Source organism: Lissotriton helveticus, chromosome 1_1 (assembly GCF_964261635.1).
Source record: "Lissotriton helveticus chromosome 1_1, aLisHel1.1, whole genome shotgun sequence".
NCBI lineage: Eukaryota > Metazoa > Chordata > Amphibia > Caudata > Salamandridae > Lissotriton > Lissotriton helveticus.
The window spans coordinates 1257093931-1257118621 of NC_136057.1; the positions used below are offsets into that span (position 1 = coordinate 1257093931).

General features: G+C 41.0%; 1 protein-coding gene across 1 annotated transcript in view; it reads left to right on the forward strand.

Annotated features, from left to right (window-relative positions):
• The window catches only part of MUC19 (mucin 19, oligomeric), a 1331159-nt gene that overhangs the window by 52758 nt on the left and 1253710 nt on the right, over positions 1–24691 (forward strand). The window contains exons 14-17 of the mRNA XM_078649731.1: positions 2987–3004; positions 8353–8370; positions 14856–14873; positions 18070–18087. Coding sequence (XP_078505857.1) covers positions 2987–3004; positions 8353–8370; positions 14856–14873; positions 18070–18087 — 72 coding nt within the window. The remainder of the gene's footprint in view (positions 1–2986; positions 3005–8352; positions 8371–14855; positions 14874–18069; positions 18088–24691) is intronic.

Consider the following 24691-nt stretch of genomic DNA (forward strand, 5'->3'; position numbering starts at 1 on the left):
TGTACTTTGCAGGGGTGCCCCTTTTTTTACGTTTCATTACACCACCGGTGTTGTATCTTTTCTCAAGCTAACAGCCCATATGAATTATGCCTGCAAGGAAAAGACATATATATTTTAAAGCAACAACGGAACCCAAAAGGATCAACCAGGGACCTTGGGAAATACTTCTTTATAAGCAACAGTGGTCCCGGGAAAAGGGCGTAAGGGACAAAAATATAGACTCAGTTGTAACTATATTAGAGTGACAAGTCCAGCCGGACAGAGGTCTGATTTTTACTTTTGGTAGTAGAAAACAATTTTTAACAATACAAGAAGTGGGACACAAGCCTGTGACCTACTAAACACATGAAAAACAATTACAAACAAAAAAGTGTCATACAAAGGGTTTTAGGCAAAACTTCATGGTTTGTCGTGCTTGGCGAGTGAACAATATCAATTGCAACAAAACGCGTTAGACACCTTTACAATTTAGTGCACTCAAGGTTGAATTGTATAAGGCGTTTCAATTGTCGATGGCGTTTCGATCTGACTTATAATTTGCGGATCATCATCAGGACATATATATGAGGCCTAATACTAAAAAGACTCAATTGCCCAAGGGCGGGGGCAGGACGGCTTGACTGAAGGATTATCACTTATCAGGTTGCCAGTCGGTCCGATCTAAGTAGCCGGAGGAGATGTTTGCGGGCGCAAGTGGGGCTGCCCAGATGTAGCTGTTAGACTCGTGTGTCCACTTGAGGTTAGGTGAGCCGGCGCAGTGATAAGAAACTCATGCCGGGAATGGTGTGATTATAATGGAGAGTACTGTATTCGTTCCTTGCGTAATGCGCCGCTGGTGGTAGTATGTTGTGCAGAAAATCCCCTGAGTGCCATCCTGCGCTGTTACTCAGAAGATGGGGCATCTGAGCTTTGAAAAACTGGGGAGTGCCACTGCGCATCACAGCATTTTCGGACTCTGATAATGCTCAAGGCACCGCCATTGAGCGAGTGCATGGGGCACAGGCAGCTGCATGTTCAGAGCACAGACATGTGACAGCTGGACAGGCTCAGAGACACTGTTACTACTGTGCATGCTCAGAGCACAGACAACACTACTACGGCATGCTCAGAAATGTGAAGGTGAAAATATCTCTTTTCAATATGAGTAGTCCAATATGAGATTCAGACGCATGCTTGGAGCATGGACACCTGCACACAGAGCAGGCTCAGAAACATGAAGGTAATGATCTGTGGACGTTATGTGCCCAGAGTACACATGCAGGGTTTCAGTGCAAATTGCATAATCTCTCCATGCCTGTGAAGTGCTCTTATACCTTCTTTGGAGTTCGAGCTATGTCCCTAGCACATTAATGCAGCCAGGGAAAGATAAGAAAATGTCAATAGTTTTCGGTATGCTGCGTTAACCAAAATAAAAAAAAGCTCCAACAACCGAAGCAAATGGGAATGAGTAGTTAGGCCATGGGAAGCTGATAAGAGAAACACAGAAGAGAGAACAGGCCACGACCAATGCAAATGGAGTAAAGGAAACTGGCAAGCACAAGGATCAATAAGAAGTGAAGATGGGATGTAAGTCCCTTTTAAGAAATATTAAAAACAATAGATATAGAAAGCACAGCGCAAGCGCTATGCAGGTGAAACCTACAAAAGATGCCAAAGAATATATGCCCACATGCATCAAAGTCAATTGCATTCGCAAATGGTGCGAATCGCAATTTTCGGCCGTTTGCGAATGCAATTCACTAATTTGGAACGCATCATGCATTTCGCAATTTTAGGAATCGCAACCATGTTGCGATTTCTAAAATTGCGATTGCATTTAAATTGCAATTTCAGATTTCTTAAATGCAATGCATGATCATTTTTTAATTGCGAATTCGCAATTTGGAAGTGGTAAATTAGCATGAAGTTGAACTTCATGCTAATTTACCGAAAACTTTCAAATATGCACAAATTGCATTTTTGAAAGTTTTAAGTTACACACACACACACATGCCCTTGGGGCATGTGTGTGTGTAAATTGCATTTCAAGTTACATTTCAGGGGTGCAGGGAGGGGTTCTTTGGACCCCCCTGCACCTTTGAAATTGCATTCACATTTTGCGAATCGCAATTTGAAATTCGCAAAATGTGAATGCCTTCCCATTCATTCATATGGGCCTTTTGGCCCATAGGAATCAATGGGAAGGGTTTTCCTTTATTGCGATTCGCAAATTGTGAATCGCAATTAAGGAAAAATACTGTATCGCAAAAATAAATGCAAATTGTTCATGCATTGCAGTTAACGATTTCTAAATTGCGATTCCTTAATTTTCGCAATTTAGGAATCGCAAATGGGTGCAATGATGCATGTGGCCGATAGACCACACAAGTAAGAACACAACTATAGCTTAGAAGGTGCTTTTGCAGGTATTCAATATTTCCCTTACTGTTTTCAGTTGAGGTTGTGATATTACAAGGGGCGTTTTTTGTTCATTCACTGTTATCTTGCTCTCATTGCTTTGGTGGGATTGATTTATGACTTCTCATTGACAGAAGCAATAGCAACGTGCAATACTGGCTATCCAGTGGGGGTCTTGGTACTACAACAGCTGAAAGGCAGACACTTTATCCCTTTCATCACCTTTAAGAAACAGCCCTCCTCATTAACAGGCCACAACAGAAGGGTTCATTTTAACAATGTTTTTGGAATTAGATACGTTAGCAGACATTGTTATTGGTACTTTTTGTTTCAATATGAATTATACTAATGTTGATGCTTTTCTGCAAATCATTTTGGCTATCTTTATGTGATGTTGGTAAAACTGGAGTGTTTTCCTCAGTGCCCCTAGATTCATTAGTAGAACTAACCCTGCATGCACTGTGGTAAACGTCGGGTAAAAGAGTTCTTAAAAAACAATGATAGTTTGAGCATGGGAATAACAGAGAAGGTGAATCTGCCCAAATATAAATGTGTCACCCAACAATCTTTTCTTTTCTTTCATTTGCAGAAAAACGTCAAGAATCAGGTAACTAGACAGTGCATGTTGCTGCCAGATACAGAAATACGAAACGTAATACTAATAAAAAAGGATATTCATTCGTAATGTAATGTAATGTGTATACTTGTAAAGGGCACTGTTGCCAGCCGGCGTCCTGGCGCTGTATACCGCTGGGGAACCCGTCCTGGCTTTCCCTGTGGGATGGTCCCTGCTGGGAATCCCTATGTTTTATTTTCTATAATCCCCAAGGTGGAGCCAGGCATCCCCGGCGTTGATGGGGCCGTTGTGGAGATTAGGCAAGCTAATGCCCAGAGGGACCCCTGGTTAGAGTAGGCACAGAGGCAAGAATTATCAAGTCCGCTGACCCTGGTTCGATCCCCTGCCGCGTCGGGAATCGAACCCTGGTCCCGGGCCGACTTCTGCTTCCGGGTCTGCTGCCTCTAACCAGTGAGCCACACCACTCCACTCCATTTGTTATATACTACTTGTTACTGCAGTTTTGCCTTTCAGTCATGCTAAAATAATGTTTTAGTTTTGTTGATCTCAATATAAAAAATGATATATATGCAACTCATAGAACAATACGGTGATATCAGTACACATTAAGTAACAACGTCTCCAGTACTTGTTTTGATAGGAGGTTTTTAAAGTCAGAGGGCCTTCTTGGCTAGTAGATGCAAATGGAGAAACATTAGCTGTGCTTAACTTGAAAGAGGCTTTGGGCCTGATTTGGATATTGGCGTGCTGGTTACTCCGTCACAACGGCGATGGATTTCCCATCCGCTGAAATACTAATCAAAAGATCGATATTCATTTGTTATATATTACTTGCTATTGTAGTTTTGCCTTTGAGGAGTCCTAAAATAATGTTTTAGTTTTGTTGAACTCAATATAACAAATTATATATATGCCACTCATAGCACAATACGGTGATATCAATATATATTATATAATATAACATATATATATATATATATATATATATATATATATATATATATATATATATATATATATATATATATATATATATATATATATATATATATATATTATATAACATCTCCTTCAGTACTTGTTTTGATAGCAGGAATTTAAAGTCAAATAGACTCATTAGCTAGTAGACACAAAGGGAGAAATAATAGGTGTGTGTAGCATGAAAGAGGCTTCGGGCCTTATTTAGATTTCGACGGACGGGTTACTGAATCACAATGGTGACAGATATCTCACCCGCCGAAATATAAATCCCATAGGATAAAAGGGATTTATATTTCAGTGAACTGGATATCAGTCAGTGTTGTGACGGAGTAACCTGTGCGCTAAAATCGAAATCAGGCCCTTCATGTCTCATGATGATCCTGATATAATGCGCTCAAAGGCCTGCACGTACATTTCACATTGGTCATTGTTATTGCATTATAAAGCGCATTGCTCACACTATTGTGACCCTCCAGTACCATTCCATAGTCCAGGGATGGCCTCCACTGGCATGCCCGTATACATAGAAAGTAATGGCATGCCACATCTACATGTAAAAATGTGGGTAAGGACTGCATTGACGTGGTGAAGAAAATAATTGCGAAGAAGAGCACAGATCAGCATTTAAGTTGGAGGCATGCACAGCAAGACTTCTTTGTGGGGGGTTGGTAGTGTGTGTGCTTAAGAAGCCAAATATGGGTCTATTTGTAGGACCAGTGACTGAGGGTCAGAGATGTGGTCCTCTGCAGTGCAGACTTATCTTTTGTTTTGTTGGCAGCGTACCAGTCTCAGGATACCTTATACTTTTGTGTATGGAACATAGCGTTCTGTGGTGCAGCAGACTTGACTGGCCTCCAAGAAGGAACTGACCTATATTTGCTCCAGACTGTTGATTTTGACCATATCTACAGTAGTGCATGTTGGGTCGAAGATTGTGTTCTGACACCTATATTTGATTAAACATTTAAGGTTGACCAGATGTTTTTGAGTATAAGCCTGCACAAAGGATATACACATGCAAAGCAATACTGAGGAAGCCCAGCCAAACTGTAGTAGAGCATTTCCTAGGACAGATAAACTCTTCTTATTCATTTTTTCTTAATTCGTTCACTGTCACTACCCATCGATAGAAGTAATCCATGCCACAAATAATAGTCTTGGAGAAATCCTACAGACATTTTACAGAATAAATGCCTGTCTGACAAATCCAGGTGGAAGAGATAGATTTGAAAACATATTCTTTTTACCATTTCATTTTTGTTCAAATAATTCTGACAAACTGCATTTCCATTAAAACCATTTATCTTTTAAGCTATTTTTGGTTCAAAACAGCTCTTTACCTGAGGTTTACGTACTTACTTCCCTCTTGCAGTCTGGCTTTCTCTTATCACATGATCTCCTCCTTTCACTACACTTCCTCATCTTCCTCCATTTCTTTCCACTCTTTATAAAAAAGTTGTTTTCTCACGTGCTCTGGGTAAAACCCCAAATTACCCATGTAAAATACATTTGCCAAAAAATAGGAAATAATGATTTGCCTTGCTGCAAACTGCTGCAAATCACTCACCTGACACATTGCACAAGAGCTTGATAGGCATATTTGTTCACATAAGGAAGTCATATTGATGAACTATTTGAGAAATCTGTGTCAGAGGATCCAATGGTAATCAGAAATTAGTGGGCCTAAATTGTCACATCTTGGACCATGTGCTTCTGGTGTCCTGGTGCCGCAATACTGTGGACCCCTAAACCGTGTACCAAATATCCCTTGTAGCATCTGGCTTTAAGGGCAGCAAGGCAGAGCAGTGCGAGGCTGACTCAGGGATGTGCTGTGGGAACTCAGAACTCTGCAATTCAACAAACAACACTCAATAGATTATTGTCAAGTTTAAAAAGCAAATCTATTTTAATACAAACACAACTAAATATTACACACAAAATCTGTCTCTCCATGTTTCTTGTCAAGGTCTTCTTTGTAGGCTCTCTCTCTGTCGCTAGTACAGTGTTCTACAATGGCGTACCAAAGGCCCCCACTGTGCGGGGGGTAATAAGCTCAAGGGGTCCCACTCAGCATAGTACCCTGGCCTGAGTGCTGCTGAGTGAGTCTGGAGGGCGCCACTCCTTGTACTTTGCAGGAGCGCCCCCTTTTTTTTACGTTTCATTACACCACCGGTGGTGTATCTTTTCTCAAGCAAACAGCTCATATGAATTATGCCTGCAAGGAAAAGACATATATATTTTAAAGCAACAAGGGAACCCAAAAGGATCAACCAGGGACCTTGGGAAATACTTATTTATAAGCAACAGTGGTCCCGGGAAAAGGGGGTAAGGGACAATAAATATAGACTCAGTCGTAACTATATCAGAGTGACATGTCCAGCCGGACAGAGGTCTGATTTTTACTTTTGGTAGTAGAAAACAATTTTTAACAATACAAGAAGTGGGACACAAGCCTGTGACCTACTAAATACATGTAAAACAATTACAAACAAAAAAGCGACATACAAAGGGCTTTAGGCAAAGCTTCACGGTTTGTTGTGCTGAGCGAGTGAACAATATCAAACGCAACAAATCGCGTTAGACACCTTTACAATTTAGTGCACTCAAGGTTGAATTGTATAAGCCATTTCAATTGTCGATGGTGTGTCGATCTGACTTATAATTTGCGGATCATCATCAGGACATATATATGATGCCTAATACTAAAAAGCCTCAATTGCCGGGGGCAGAGGCGGGACGGCTTGACTGAAGGATTATCAGGTTGCCAGTCGGTCCGGTCCAAGTAGGTAGAGGAGATGTTTGCGGGCGCAAGTGGGGATGCCCAGATGTAGCTGTTAGACTCGTGTGTCCACTTGCGGTTAGGTGAGCCGGTGCAGTGATAGGAAACTCATGCCGGGAATGGTGTGATTATAATGGAGAGTACTGTATTCATCCTTGTGTAATGCACCGCTGGTGGTAGTATGTTGTGCAGAAAATCCCCTGAGTGCCATCCTGCGCTGTTACTCAGAAGATGGAGCATCTGAACTTTGTAAAACTGGGGAGTGCCACTGCGCATCACAGCATTTTCGGACTCTGATAATGCGCCATTGAGCAAGTGCATTGGGCACAGGCAGCTGCATGTTCAGAGCACAGACATGTGACAACTGGATAGGCTCAGAGACACTGTTACTACTGTGCATGCTCAGAGCACAGACAACACTACTACGGCATGCTCAGAAATGTGAAGGTGAAAGTATCTCTTTTCAATATGAGTAGTCCAATATGAGATTGAGACGCATGCTTGGAGCATGGACACCTGCACACAGAGCAGGCTCGCAAACATGAAGGTAATGATCTGTGGACGTTATGTGCCCAGAGTACACATGCAGCGTTTCAGTGCAAATTGCATAATCTCTCCATGCCTGTGAAGTGCTCTAATACCTCCTTTGGAGTTCGAGCTATGTCTCTAGCACATTAATGCAGCCACGGAAAGATAAGAAAATATAAATAGTTTTCGGTATGCTGCGTTAACCAAAATCAAAAAAAGCTACAACAACCGAAGCAAATGGGAATGAGTAGTTAGGCCATGGGAAGCTGATAAGAGAAACACAGAGGGAGAACAGGCCACGACCGATACAAATGGAGTAAAGGAAACTGGCCAGCACAAGGATCAATAAGAAGTGAAGATGGGATTTAAGTCCCTTTTAAGAAATATTAAAAAGAATAAATATAAAAAGTACAGCGCAAGCGCCATGCAGGTGAAACCTACAAAAGATGCCAAAGAATATAGACCACACAAGTAAGAACACAACTATAGCTTAGGAGGTGCTTTTGCAGGTATTCAATATTTCCCTTAGTGTTTTCAGTTGAGGTTGTGATATTACAAGGGGCGTTTTTTGTTCATTCACTGTTATCTTGCTCTCATTGCTTTGGTGGGATTGATTTATGACTTCTCATTGACAGAAGCAATAGCAACGTGCAATCCTGGCTATCTAGTGGGGGCCTTGGTACTACAACAGCTGAAAGGCAGACACTTTATCCCTTTCATCACCTTTAAGAAACAGCCCTCCTAATTAACAGACCACAGCGGAAGGGTTCATTTTAACAATGTTTTTGGAATTAGATACGTTAGCAGACATTGTTATTGGTACTTTTTGTTTCAATATGAATTATACTAATGTTGATGCTTTTCGGCAAATCATTTTGGCAATCTTTATGTGATGTTGGTAAAACTGGAGTGTTTTCCTCAGTGCCCCTAGATTCATTAGTAGAACTAACCCTGCATACACTCTGGTAAACGTCGGGTAAAAGAGTTATTAAAAAACAATGATAGTTTGAGCATGGGAATAACAGAGAAGGTGAATCTGCCCAAATATCAACGTGTCACCCAACAATCTTTTCTTTTCTTTCATTTGCAGAAAAACGTCAAGAATCAGGTAACTAGACAGTGAATGTTGCTGCCAGATACAGAAATACGAAACTTAATATTAATAAAACCGATATTCATTTGTTATATACTACTTGTTACTGCAGTTTTGCCTTTCAGTGATGCTAAAATAATGTTTTAGTTTTGTTAATCTCAATATGAAAAATGATATATATGCAACTCATAGAAAAATACGGTGATATCAGTACACATTAAGTAACAACGTCTTCAGTACTTGTTTTGATAGGAGGTTTTTTAAAGTCAGAGGGCCTTCTTGGCTAGTAGATGCAAATGAAGAAACATTAGCTGTGCTTAACTTGAAAGAGGCTTTGGGCCTGATTTGGATATTGGCGTGCTGGTTACTCCGTCACAACGGCGATGGATTTCCCATCCGCTGTAATACTAATCAAAAGATCGATATTCATTTGTTACATATTACTTGCTACTGCAGTTTTGCCTTTAAGGAGTCCTAAAATAATGTTTTAGTTTTGTTGAACTCAATATAACAAATTATATATATGCCACTCATAGTACAATACGGTGATATCAATATATATTATATAATATAACATATATATATATATATTATGTAACATCTCCTTCAGTACTTGTTTTGATAGCAGGAATTTAAAGTCAGAAAGACTCATTGGATAGTAGACACAAAGGGAGAAATAATAGGTGTGTGTAGTAGGAAAGAGACTTCGGGCCAGATTTAGATTTCAAAGGACGGGTTACTGCATCACAATGGTGACCGATATCTCACCCGCCGAAATATAAATCCCATAGGATAATAGGGGATTTATATTTCAGTGAACTGGATATCAGTCACTGTTGTGACGGAGTAACCTGTGCGCTGAAATCAAAATCAGGCCCTTCATGTCTCATGATGATCCTGATATAATGCGCTCAAAGGCATACACGTACATTTCACATTGGTCATTGTTATTGCATTATAAAGCACATTGCTCACACTATTGTGACCCTCCAGTACCATTCCCTAGTCCAGGGATTGCCTCCACAGGCATGCCCGTATACATAGAAAGTAATGGCAGGCCACATCTACATGTAAAAATGTGGGTAAGGACTGCATTGAAGTGGTGAAGAAAATAATTGCGAAGAAGAGCACAGATCAGCATTTAAGTTGGAGGCATGCATAGCAAGACTTCTTTGTGGGGTTTGGTAGTGTGTGTGCTTAAGGAGCCAAATATGGGTCTATTTGTAGGACCAGTGACTGAGGGTCAGAGATGTGGTCCTCTGCAGTGCAGACTTATCTTTTGTTTTGTTGGCAGCGTACCCGTCTCAGGATACCTTATACTTTTGTGTATGGAACATAGCGTTCTGTGGTGCAGCAGACTTGACTGGCCTCCAGGAAGGGACTGACCTATATTTGCTCTAGGCTGTTGATTTTGATCAGATCTACAGTAGTGCATGTTGGGTCAAAGACTGGGTTCTGACACCTATATTTGATTAAACATTTAAGGTTGACCATATGTTTTTGAGTATATGCCTGCACAAGGGATATACACATGCAAAGCAATAATGAGGAAGCCCAGCCAAACTCTAGTAGAGCATTTCCTAGGACAGATAAACTCTTCTTATTCATTTTTTCTTAATTCGTTCACTGTCACTACCCATCGATAGAAGTAATCCATGCCACAAATAATAATCTTGGAGAAATCCTGCAGACATTTTACAGAATAAATGCCTGTCTGACAAATCCAGGTTGAAGAGATAGATTTGAAAACATATTCTTTTTACCATTACAGTTTTGTTCAAATAATTCTGACAAACTGCATTTCCATTAAAACCATTTATCTTTTTGGCTATTTTTGGTTCAAAACAGCTCTTTACCTGAGGTTTACGTACTTACTTCCCTCTTGTAGTCTGGCTTTCTCTTATCACATGATCCCCTCCTTCCACTACACTTCCTCATCTTCCTCCATTTCTTTCCACTCTTTATATAAAAGTTGTGTTCTCACGTGCTCTGAGTAAAACCCCAAATTACCCATGTAAAATACATTTGCCAAAAAATAGGAAATAATGATTTGCCTTGCTGCAAACTGCTGCAAATCACTCACCTGACACATTGCACAAGAGCTTGATAGGAATATTTGTTCACGTAAAGAAGTCATATTGATGACCTATGTGAGAAATATGTGTCAGAGGATCCAATGGTAATCAGAAATAAGTGGGCCTAAATTGTCACATCTGGGACCATGTGCTTCTGGTGTCCTGGTGCCGCAATACTGTGGACCCCTAAACCGTGTACCAAATATCCCTTGTAGCATCTGGCTTTAAGGGCAGCAAGGCAGAGCAGTGCGACACTGACTCAGGGATGTGCTGTGGGAACTCAGAACTCTGCAATTCTACAAACAACACTCAATAGATTATTGTCAAGTTTAAAAAGCAAATCTATTTTAATACAAACACAACTAAATATTACACACAAAATCTGTCTCTCCATGTTTCTTGTCAAGGTCTTCTTTGTAGGCTCTCTCTCTGTCGCAAGTACAGTGTTCTACAATGGCGTACCAAAGGCCCCCACTGTGCGGGGGTAATAAGCTCAAGGGGTCCCGCTCAGCATAGTACCCTGGCCTGAGAGCTGCTGAGTGAGTCTGGAGGGCGCCACTCCTTGTACTTTGCAGGAGTGCCCCTTTTTTTTTTATGTTTCATTACAACACCGGTGGTGTATCTTTTCCGTAGCTAACAACTCATATGAATTATGCCTGCAAGGAAAAGGCATATATATTTTAAAGCAACAAGGGAACCCAAAAGGATCAACCAGGGACCTTGGGAAATACTTATTTATAAGCAACAGTGGTCCCGGGAAAAGGGGATAAGGGACAATAAATATAGACTCAGTCGTAACGATATCAGAGTGACATGTCCAGCCGGACAGAGGTCTGATTTTTACTTTTGGTAGTAGAAAACAATTTTTAACAATACAAGAAGTGGGACACAAGCCTGTGACCTACTAAATACATGTAAAACAATTACAAACAAAAAAGCAACATACAAAGGGCTTTAGGCAAAGCTTCACGGTTTGTTGTGCTTAGCGAGTGAACAATATCAAACGCAACAAATCGCGTTAGACACCTTTACAATTTAGTGCACTCAAGGTTGAATTGTATAAGGCATTTCAATTGTCGATGGCGTGTCGATCTGACGTATAATTTGCGGATCATCATCAGGACATATATATGATGCCTAATACTAAAAAGCCTCAATTGCCGGGGGCAGATGCGGGACGGCTTGACTGAAGGATTATCACTTATCAGGTTGCCAGTCGGTCCGGTCCAAGTAGCCAGAGGAGATGTTTGCGGGCGCAAGTGGGGCTGCCCAGATGTAGCTGTTAGACTCGTGTGTCCACTTGAGGTTAGGTGAGCCGGTGCAGTGATAAGAAACTCATGGCGGGAATGGTGTGATTATAATGGAGAGCACTGTATTCGTTCCTTGTGTAATGCGCCGCTGGTGGTAGTATGTTGTGCAGAAAATCCCCTGAGTGCCATCCTCCGCTGTTACTCAGAAGATGGAGCATCTGAACTTTGTAAAACTGGGGAGTGCCACTGGGCATCACAGCATTTTCGGACTCTAATAATGCTATTAAAAATGATTCAACTATTACACAGTAAAACCTGGGTAAGAGTAAGGATGGGGGATGGTCGATCATTAACAAAGGAAATTCCAGCAATAGAAGGGCTAAAGCAGGGATGTGTGTTGGCCCCCCTCCTTTTTAATCTATTCTTAGGAGATCTATCAGGGAGCCTTGACGAACTTAATGCACATCCGCCGAAGTTAGGGGATAAATTGATATCCAACCTAATGTATGCAGATGACGCCATCCTTCTAAGCCATACTAAAATCGGACTTCGGCGCCTAATTAATAGAACGGTTCTGTATGCCCAGGAAAATGGAATGGTAATAAATGAAACCAAAACAAAAACTATGGTTGTCACTAGGAACACTAAACTGAGACAAAATAATAAATGGTACATGGAAAATACCAAACTAGAACAAATAGAAGTGTATAAGTACTTGGGTGTACTATTCGACCAAAAGGGAAACTATAAACTTCAAAAACTGGACATACAAAGGAAAGCTAACTCATTAATTGCAGCATTTAAAATAGCACAGAGATCGCTTGGAAATCTGACCTATCGTCCGCTCTTGAAAATTATAGGGGCTAAATTGCTCCCAACAATAACATATGGCAGTGAGGCATTAATAGGGACGGATGCAGAAATGATAAACAAGGTCCTTTCCAAAACATATAAAACTCTCTTCTATCTCCCAAATAATGCATCACCTGCTCAAATTAGACTTGAGTTCGGGTTAAACAATCAAGCCTATGCAAGAAAAGGCCAATTTATTAAAACGTGGTATAGGATTAAAAATGACCACGACAACCAAATATCTCAGTTACTTTGGCAAGAAATAAATAAGAACACAAGAACACCTGCATGGAAATACCTCAATGATGCACTAGAAGAGTTTGCACTAACGCCCATCTGGAACAATACGATAAGTAATGGATCCTTTAAAAAAATAGTAAATCGAACAACAAACCACCTATCACTTATAAAGGACAAAGATTTGCTGGCAAAAAGAAAACACTCGTGGTCCGTAATAAATGGATATGAAAAAAAGAAAGTACAGGAATATCTGGAAATACCTTGGTCTGAAAAAAGCAAACAATGTCTGGTGAGAGCAAGATTTGGGATTCTACCAGGCCTTAGTCATGCCCCCCCATGGAAAAAAACTAACAGCAGTACATTGTGTAGACTTTGTAATGGTGGAGAAGAGAATATTGTCCACCTCTTATGTATCTGTCCCGGACTCCGCAACGAAAGATGCACTATACTCAAATTTCACTTTAATATGCGTGGAACAAGGACATGTAGACAGGCATTGAAAGTCTGTCTACATTCGAATGATATAGTCATGAACGCTGCCTTTGTAAAGTTCCTAAAGATAGCATCTATAAAACTGGGAGAATGAATTAGAAAAATGTTTTTATAAATTCTTTTAAAGAAATTTTTTATGATATAATTGCTTTTACTCTATTGTATTTATTGAATGTGTTTTTGTATTGGAAATGTAAGATTTTAAATAATCAAACAATAAAGAATATTACTTACACTGACTCTAATAATGCTCAAGGCACCGCCATTGAGCAAGTGCATGGGGCACAGGCAGCTGCATGTTCAGAGCACAGACATGTGACAGCTGGACAGGCTCAGAGACACTGTTACTACTGTGCATGCTCAGAGCACAGACAACATTACCACAGCATGCTCAGAAATGTGAAGGAGAAAATATCTCTTTTCAATATGAGTAGTCCAATATGAGATTCAGACGCATGCTTGGAGCATGGACACCTGCACACAGAGCAGGCTCGGAAACATGAAGATAATTATCTGTGGACGTTATGTGCCCAGAGTACACTTGCAGTGTTTCAGTGCAAATTGCATAATCTCTCCATGCATGTGAAGTGCTCTAATACCTCCTTTGGGGTTCGAGCTATGTCTCTAGCACATTAATGCAGCCAGGGAAAGATAAGAAAATGTAAATAGTTTTCGGTATGCTACGTTAACCAAAATAAAAAAAGCTCCAACAACCGAAGCAAATGGGAATGAGTAGTTAGGCCATGGGAAGCCGATAAGAGAAACACAGAAGGGAGAACAGGCCACAACCAATACAAATGGAGTAAAGGAAACTGGCCAGCACAAGGATCAATAAGAAGTGAAGATGGGATGTAAGTCCCTTTTAAGAAATATTAAAAACAATAGATATAAAAAGCACAGCGCAAGCGCTATGCAGGTGAAACCTACAAAAGATGCCAACGAATATAGACCACACAAGTAACAACACAACTATAGCTTAGGAGGTGCTTTTGCAGGTATTCAATATTTCTCTTAGTGTTTTCAGTTGAGGTTGTGATATTACAAGGGGCGTTTTTTGTTCATTCACTGTTATCTTGCTCTCATTGTCTCTCATTGCTTTGGTGGGATTGATTTATGACTTCTCATTGACAGAAGCAATAGCAACGTGCAATCCTGGCTATCCAGTGGGGGCCTTGGTACTACAACAGCTGAAAGGCAGACAAATTATCCCTTTCATCACCTTTAAGAAACAGCCCTCCTCATTAACAGACCACAACGGAAGGGTTCATTTTAACAATGTTTTTGGAATTAGATACGTTAGCAGACATTGTTATTGGTACTTTTTGTTTCAATATGATATGAATTATACTAATGTTGATGCTTTTCTGCAAATCATTTTGGCTATCTTTATGTGATGTTGGTAAAACTGGAGTGTTTTCCTCAGTGCCCCTAGATTCATTAGTAGAATTAACCCTGCATACACTCTGGTAAACGTCTGGTAAAAGAGTTATTAAAACACAATGATAGTTTGAGCATGGGAATAACAGAGAAGGTGAATCTGCCCAAATATCAATGTGTCACCCAACAATCTTTTCTTTTCTTTCATTTGCAGAAAAACGTCAAGAATCAGGTAATTAGACAGTGCATGTTGCTGCCAGATACAGAAATATGAAACCTAATACTAATAAAAAGGATATTAATTTGTTATATACTCCTTGTTACTACAGGTTTGCCTTTCAGTGATGCTAAAATAATGTTTTAGTTTTGTTGATCTCAATATAAAAAATATATATATTCAACTCATAGAAAAATACGGTGATATCAGTACACATTAAGTAAGAACGTCTCCAGTACTTGTTTTGATGGAAGGTTTTTAAAGTCAGAGGGCCTTCTTGGCTAGTAGATGCAAATGGAGAAACATTAGCTGTGATTAACTTGAAAGAGGCTTCGGGCCTGATTTGGATATTGGCGTGCTGGTTACTCCGTCACAACGGCAATGGATTTCCCATCCGCTCAAATACTAATCAACGTAAAGAAGCCATTTTGATGAACTATTTGAGAAATCTGTGTCAGAGGATCCAGTGGTAATCAGAAATTAGTGGGCCTAAATTCTCACATCTGGGATTATGTGCTTATGGTGTCCTGGGGCCCCAATACTGTGGACCCCTAAACCGTGTACCAAATATCCCTTGTAGCATCTGGCTTTAAGGGCAACAAGGCAGAGCAGTGCGAGGCTGACTCAGGGATGTGCTGTTTGAACTCAGAACTCTGCAATGCAACAAACAACACTCAATAGATTATTGTCAAGTTTAAAAAGCAAATCTATTTTAATACAAACACAACTAAATATTATACACAAAATCTGTCTCTCCATGTTTCTTGTCAAGGTCTTCTTTGTAGGCTCTCTCTCTGTCGCTAGTACAGTGTTCTACAATGGCGTACCAAAGGCCCCCACTGTGCGGGGGGTAATAAGCTCAAGGGGTCCCGCTCAGCATAGTACCCTGGCCTGAGAGCTGCTGAGTGAGTCTGAAGGGAGCCACTCCTTGTATTTTGCAGGGGTGCCCCCTTTTTTTTAATGTTTCATTACATGACCGGTGGCGTAACTTTTCTCAAGCTAACAGCCCATACGAATTATGCCTGCAAGGAAAAGTCATATATATTTTAAAGCAACAAGGGAACACAAAAGGATCAATCAGGGACCTTGGGAAATACTTCTTTATAAGCAACAGTGGTCCTGGGAAAGGGGGTAGGGGACAATAAATATAGACTCAGTCGTAACTATATCAGAGTGACATGTCCAGCCGGACAGAGGTCTGATTTTTAATTTTGGTAGTAGAAAACAATTTTAACAATACAAGAAGTGGGACACAAGCCTGTGACCTACTAAATACATGAAGAACAATTACAAACAAAAAAGCGACATACAAAGGGCTTTAGGCAAAGCTTCACAGTTTGTTGTGCTTGGCGAGTGAACAATATCAAACACAACAAATCGCGTTAGACACCTTTACAATTTAGTGCACTCAAGGTTGAATTGTATAAGGCGTTTCAATTGTCGATGGCATTTCGATCTGACTTATAATTTGCAGATCATCATCAGGACATATATATGATGCCTAATACTAAAAAGCCTCAATTGCCGGGTGCAGGACAGCTTGACTGAAGGATTATCACTTATCAGGTTGCCAGTCGGTCCGGTCTTAGTAGCCGGAGGAGATGTTTGCAGGCGCAAGTGAGGCTTCCCAGATGTAGCTGTTAGACTCGTGTGTCCACTTGAGGTTAGGTGAGCTGGCGTAGTGATAAGAAACTCATGCCGGGAATGGTGTGATTATAATGGAGAGTACTGTATTCGTTCCTTGTGTAATGCGCCGCTGGTGGTAGTATGTTGTGCAGAAAATCCCCTGAGTGCCATCCTGCACTGTTACTCAGAAGATGGGGCATCTGAGCTTTGTAAAACTGGGGAGTGCCACTGTGCATCACAGCATTTTCGGACTCTGATAATGCTCAAAGCACCGCCATTGAGCAAGTGCATGGGGCACAGTCAGCTGCATGTTCAGAGCACAGACATGTGACAGCTGGACAGGCTCAGAGACAATGTTACTACTGTGCATGCTCAGAGCACAGACAACACTACCACGGCATGCTCAGAAATGTGAAGAAGAAAATATCTCTTTTCAATATGAGTAGTCAATATGAGATTCAGACGCATGCTTGGAGCATGGACAACCGCACACAGAGCAGGCTCGGAAACATGAAGGTAATGATCTGTGGACGTTATGTGCCCAGAGTACACATGCAGCGTTTCAATGCAAATTGCATAATCTCTCCATGACTGTGAAGTGCTCTAATACCTTCTTTGGATTTCGAGCTATGTCCCTAGCACATTAATGCAGCCAGGGAAAGATAAGAAAATGTAAATAGTTTTCAGTATGCTGCGTTAACCAAAATAAAAAAAGCTCCAACAACCGAAGCAAATGAGAATGAGTAGTTAGGCCACGGGAAGCTGATAAGAGAAACACAGAAGGGAGAACAGGCCTCGACCAATACAAATGGAGTAAAGGAAACTGGCCAGCACAAGGATCAATAAGAAGTGAAGATGGGATGTAAGTCCCTTTTAAGAAATATTAAAAACAATAGATATAAAAAGCACAGCGCAAGCGCTCTGCAGGTGAAACCTACAAAAGATGCCAACGAATATAGACCACATAAGTAAGAACACAACTATAGCTTAGGAGGTGCTTTTGCAGGTATTCAATATTTCCCTTACTGTTTTCAGTTGAGGTTGTGATATTACAAGGGGCGTTTTTGTTCATTCACTGTTATCTTGCTCTCATTGCTTTGGTGGGATTGATTTATGACTTCTCATTGACAGAAGCAATAGCAACGTGCAATCCTGGCTATCCAGTAGGGGCCTTGGTACTACAACAGCTGAAAGGCAGACACATTATCCCTTTCATCACCTTTAAGAAACAGCCCTCCTCATTAACAGACCACAACGGAAGGGTTCATTTTAACAATGTTTTTGGAATCAGATACGTTAGCGGACATTGTTTTTGGTACTTTTTGTTTCAATATGAATTATACTAATGATGATCCTTTTTTGCAAATCATTTTGGCTATCTTTATGTGATGTTGGTAAAACTGGAGTGTTTCCTCAGTGCCCCTAGATTCATTAGTAGAACTAACCCTGCATACACTCTGGTAAACGTCGGGTAAAAGAGTTATTAAAAACCAATGATAGTTTGAGCATGGGAATAACAGAGAAGGTGAATCTGCCCAAATATCAATGTGTCACCCAACAATCTTTTCTTTTCTTTCATTTGCAGAAAAACGTCAAGAATCAGGTAACTAGACAGTGCATGTTGCTGCCAGATACAGAAATACGAAACGTAATACTAATAAAAAGGATATTCATTTGTTATATACTACTTGTTACTGCAGTTTTGCCTTTCAGTGATGCTAAAATAATGTTTTAGTTTTGTTGATCTCAATATAAAAAACTATATATATGCAACTCATAGAAAAATACGGTGATATCAGTACACATTAAGTAACAACGTCTCCAGTACTTGTTTTGATAGGAGGTTTTTAAAGTCAGAGGGCCTTCTTGGCTAGTAGATGCAAATGGAGAAACATTAGCTGTGCTTAACTTGAAAGAGGCTTCGGGCCTGATTTAGATTTAGACGGACGGGTTACTGCATCACAATGGTGACCGATATCTCACCCGCGGAAATATAAATCCCATAGGATAATAGGGGATTTATATTTCGGTGAACCGGATATCAGTCACTGTTGTGACGGAGTAACCTGTGCGCTGAAATCGAAATCAGGCCCCTCATGTCTCATGATGATCCTGATATAATGCGCTCAAAGGCCTTCACGTACATTTCACATTGGTCATTGTTATTGCATTATAAAGCACATTGCTCACACAATTGTGACCCTCCAGTACCATTCCCTAGTCCAGGGACTGCCTCCACAGGCATGCCCGTATACATAGAAAGTAATGGCAGGCCGCATCTACATGTAAAAATGTGGGTAAGGACTGCATTGACGTGGTAAAGAAAATAATTGCGAAGAAGAGCATTTAAGTTGGAGGCATGCATAGTAAGACTTCTTTGTGGGGGGTTGGTAGTGTGTGTGCTTAAGAAACTAAATATGGGTCTATTTGTAGGAACAGTGACTGAGGGTCAGAGATGTGGTCCTCTGCAGTGCAGACTTTTCTTTTGGTTTGTTGGCAGCTGTGTACTGGACCTGTGTACCAGGGGTTGTGGCGGTATTGGGTGTTGGTCAGTGCTGGGGTGGGGGTGGAAACAGACTGTGAGGGTAAACGCGGGGTAAAAGGAAACGAGAGGAGGGGGGGGACGCAGGATCTCAAACAGGGGATCTGTACACTATGTTACACGCTTGTTCCCCACCCAAGCTGCCATACGCTGCCGTACCTGGGCAAGCCACGCTCCTCCCCCGGGAGAGTGGCACGGCGGCTCACAGGGTCGTTGGCCTCCTGGCTTTCCCTCGGCCGCTCCTCCGCTTGCTCCCAGCTGTTCTTCGGGTTCTCTGCTTCTTCCTTCGGTTCTGCCGTCTCCGGTCTCTGGTTCTCCGTCTTCACTCCTCGCCGACACTTCGGTGGTGATGTCACACGCCATCCACATCGCTTCCTGTCTTTTGGCCAATCCGGTCTTGCTGATGTATACACCGGGCGGATCCTCCTCCTCCGTGTAGATCCACTTAAAGGAGCCGCGTTCTTCTTCTTCATGATCCTCGTGCTCCGTACCCCATGGCTCTGTCTGTAAGGAAGTAGGACGTACCGGGTCAGAATCAGGTGCCCACCGTTCTCCTGCAGCACGCAGCCTCACCCCGTTACAGCAGCGTACCAGTCTCAGGATACCTTATACTTTTGTGTATGGAACATAGCGTTCTGTGGTGCAGCAGACTTGACTGGCCTCCAATAAGGGACTGACCTATATTTGCTCCAGACTGTTGATTTTGATCAGATCTACAGTAGTGCATGTTGGGTCGAAGATTGTGTTCTGACACCTATATTTGATTAAACATTTAAGGTTGACCAGATGTTTTTGAGTATAAGCCTGCACAAGGGATATACACATGCAAAGCAATACTGAGGAAGCCCAGCCAAACTCAAGTAGAGCATTTCCTAGGACAGATAAACTCTTCTTATTCAATTTTTTCTTAATTCGTTCACTGTCACTACCCATCGATAGAATTAATCCATGCCACAAATAAAAATCTTGGAGAAATCTTGCAGACATTTTACAGATTTAAAATGCCTGTCTGACAAATCCAGGTTGAAGAGATAGATTTGAAAACATATTCTTTTTACCATTACAGTTTTGTTCAAAACAGCTCTTTACCTGAGGTTTACTTACCTACTTCCCTCTTGGAGTCTGGCTTTCTCTTATCACATGATCCCCTTCTTCCACTACACTTCCTCATCTTCCCCCATTTCTTTCCACTCTTTATATAAAAGTTGTTTTCTCAGGTGCTCTGAGTAAGACCCCAAATTACCCATGTAAAATACATTTGCCAAAAAATAGGAAATAATGATGTGCCTTGCTGCAAACTGCTGCAAATCACTCAACTGACACATTGCACAAGAGCTTGATAGGCATATTTGTTCACGTAAAGAAGTCATATCGATGACCTATTTGAGAAATCAGTGTCAGAGGATCCAATGGTAATCAGAAATTAGCGGGCCTAAATTGTCACATCTGGGACCATGTGCTTCTGGTGTCCTGGTGCCGCAATACTGTGGACCCCTAAACCGTGTACCAAATATCCCTTGTAGCATCTGGCTTTAAGGGCAGCAAGGCAGAGCAGTGCGACGCTGACTCAGGGATGTGCTGTGGGAACTCAGAACTCTGCAATGCAACAAACAACACTCAATAGATTATTGTCAAGTTTAAAAAGCAAATCTATTTTAATACAAACACAACTAAATATTACACACAAAATAAGAAATATGTAAAAAAGGCCAATATGAAAACCTTTGAAGACCTTACAAGCTACACAGCATATACACGAAAGAAAGTTCTCTGAGGTCAACTAAGCCCCTAAAAACCTTTTTGACTACATAGTAGTCTTAATCTCTTTATTAGTCTGCGTGCCAGCCGACCTTAACCTATTAGCTGTTAACATATGCATATGTGCCTATGTCTAAGGATGGAAGGTATGCAATTATGGAAAAACAAGGCCTACTTGGCGTACTAAACGGCTGTTCACAATTCAATATTTGGTGAAAAAAGAACTTCTGAATACACATAAACATTTCAGTGCATTACCACAGCTTTGAGATGTTGTTTATGCAGGGTTTAAAAATGAAGGTGGAGTGTTTCACAGAAAAGAAGTTGCCTTCCCAGACCCCTAATGCCACATCACCACTCCACCCCTAACATTTCCAAGGAGCAGCCCTCTGGCTGCACAACCACTTACACAATATTCTGTGAAGAACACAGATGGATGCATGGATGAAAACTAAAGAATATCTCCCTCTCCAAGCCAAGATCCACACAACCTGATTTTTTTTCTTCCCTCTATGTTTTAAAGAACCCCCTCTTGTGACAGGAGCCAGAGGTCTACCTGTCCTCCCTTCACTGATGTGTAAACATTCTGGTTGTTACAATATGTAGAAGTGAAGCTAATGGCTCTCTATATTTACTACATAGCCCTTTCTTCTGTCAGCAACAATCTAATCTCCCTATCTTAGTCCCATTGTTCTCAAGAGACGTTGATCTGCCAGCTGGGACAGCAGAGTAACTTCCCCACAGAGCAGATCAATGCATGAATCTCCTCAAGGCTATCTCAGAGCATTATATCAAATATTGAGCTATGAATGGATTCATAGAGCTTGAAAGAGCCTGCTAGGAAAGAGCATGTCCTTGGCCTTGTACTTTGTACAATTAGGCACACTTTACCCAAAGTGATGCTATCAGTTTAAACACTACATATTTACACTGCAGCAACAAATAAGGAAACATTTCCTTTTAAATCCTAAATTGAATTATTAAGCCAGCACATTAACAATTTAACCTGGGTCCTTTCTGCTGTAGCTCTACATTTGTGCAGATGTCAGGCTTGGTCAGACAAGGAGTCCCTCTCCCAGCCTCTACGCATGTGCACACACATGGGAACCCATCTTACATGTAACCTGCTCAGAGGCCTTTAGCCCAGCTGTTCTCAGAAACTGGCAGTCTTTAGAAGGCAGGCACTGCAAGAGAGGAGAAAAACCCAGAGGTCCAAAAGACGGGATTATCATGGGCAGTACCCGCTTTCCTCCAGTACAACTATCAGGAAGAAGGTATTTTTATATAGGTACAGAATGCAAGAGGGATGCCTCTAAGCATGTAGAATTTAATTTAGTGTGACATTAACATCGACAAAAATGTCCATGTTGGACCTTGTGAAGAAGCTGATACAAAGGAAGAGGAAAGGCCAACAAAAAAGGCTACAAGCAGAGTTAGGTGTTTCAGCAAAAAGTGGAGTAGAGAAAAGAAAGAAAATGCCAAACCATATACCATGTAGAATGGATGTGGGCATACACACAAATGTACACATCTGAGATGTGGAGGTATGTTGAATTCTGCTTGAAACTATTTGAAAAGAATGATGGAGATGATCACTCACAATGTGGCCTTCTTGCATTTCATGGCTGAAGGTATGATGCGACTACAGCATAGGACATATGCTTGGATTCATCCTATAAAACAAGGTGCTTGCAAGCAGGCATGCTAATCACCTTGAGGACTAACATTTCCGTCAGAAAGCCACATCATTAAATTCATCCAAAAGTTAATGAAAGAAAAGACATCGTGACCAGACAAAATACGTGCACATCTCAAGTTGTGCCACCAACAGGCAGTCACTCATCAGGAGTAAATTCAATATTGCATAGAAATAATAATTCTTTGAAATTGAAGTTTCACAAACTCTTAAGGTGGCTGGTGCAGATGAGAGAAAGGAATGTCATTCTGTTAAGGTGGTCAATTTCCTCACAGGGAATGATTATGATGGAATGACAACCCGGTACAGGGCACGCCAATGGCCTGGATTGACCGGATTCCATTTGATAAAAACTCTAACAGGGTTAACTAGACTTTCGTATGGCCTCTAGATGTTGTGGGTTTTCCAGCAGTACTCTCTTGGTGGCATGTTGCTTGTTTATTGTTCATCCAAACAGACATATGCAACAGGTATGTGGTCTTCTCTCCACACCTTTGTCAAACATTACAGTTTGGATTTGGAAGTAAGAAGAGATGTATACTAAAAACAGCTGTTCGCCTCTCCCTCTTCCAATTTATTGCTTGGGAATTTATTCAAATGTGAGGAATATGCAAGTAGAAGCATCCATCAAGGGAAAAAGTTAGTTACTTATGGTAATGATCTTTTTGGTGGATACTGCTTCTACTTGCAGATTCCTCACTGCCCCTCTCTACCTTACCTTCTAGTGGAGGTAAAACCTTTATACTTTATATTTTTTAGTAAGGTACCAAATTAGTTATGCACTGCACCATTAAACATATTTTAGTTTTCTCAAAATGTTTCAAAAGTCACTACAAGAAACAGAGCGTCTGATATCGCAACGGAGTTACTGCCAACTGCTGGCAACAGAGGAATATTACAAAAGTTTTCCCTATTCAGTCTGCCCCAGGGATATATTCAAAGGTGATGAATTTCCAGGTAGATAGTATTCACCAGAATGATTGTTACCGAGGTGAAGCAATGTTTTCTTTTGTATTCCTCTTAAAATATGATTGCTTTCATTTTTAAATGTTGAATGTTAAGAGATTGTCCTTGATGTATTTCTAAAGGCTGGACACATGTATCTACAGCACAGTCTCAGCACAGTCAAGAAACACAAGGGTCTCCGAGGACATCAAACATGTTTCACTTTGGAACACAATTCTTATTCAAGAAGCTTTAATCTCATCTGAGTGGTCTGGCAAGGTGCCAGTTACCGGACTGAATAGCAGTGCGGTCTCTAGAAACTGTTACTCTGGTCTATTTTATATATGTGTGGTGGTTTCAATGGCCAATGTTTGCCTGCTACCATAGTACATATTTCAGAACAACTTAGCCATTATATTTCCGCACATGCTGCCGTAGAGATGATATTTCCTTAGAATCATGTTTGTAACCTTTACAGAGAGATACCTTCAAATGGACAAATCTTTACATCAAGATGTCTAGTACCACTAGTTCCCCAGACCTCCAAATGTTTGACCTAATACTATAACGGCAGGCCTTGCAGAATGGGCGCTGCAGACAGGTCGACAGAATGGCAGTCCAGGTCGGTGCTGGTAAATGTGAAGGAGGTGAAGGAGGTGCCAGTGGCACAGCACAAAATGATGGGGCCTCTCTACAGAATGTAGTAAGGAGCCTCTTAGATTCCCATAACTCACACTCATCCTTATGGCTTGTGTTAAACGAGGGGCCTTGAAAAGCCCCCTGCGGTCCTCGATCCACAGAGACTGCAGAGGCTGAGTTACGTGTGTGTGTGTGGGGGGGGGGGTGCTCTGACACGTTCTATCCCTACAATCAAATGCTGACAAAAATGACAATGAAAGCAGGCTTCTGGATGAGAAAAGTTCTGATCAATAGTATAGTGGGTTTTCTTTAAGGTAAATGAAGAGTTCATTTCTGAGGCATCCTTTGGTCTTGTATCTTCTTTCCCTTTGGCAAAATCTGCTTAAAATGAATAAAACCTGTGAGGCAGCACTCTGGGCCAACCAAACCTCTTACCATTTGTCCTCTGATGAATCTTTTCTTTGCCGCCTGAGAGGTGATGGGAGTTAACATTAAATTTGTTCAATTTCAATTAACAGTGTAACTCATTTGTCTACACAATAAGGAGAAAGAATCAGTGACTATAGTTAAATAGGTTTATTGCAAATTAGCAGTCAGATTAAGATACGCAAATCTTAGCACAATGCT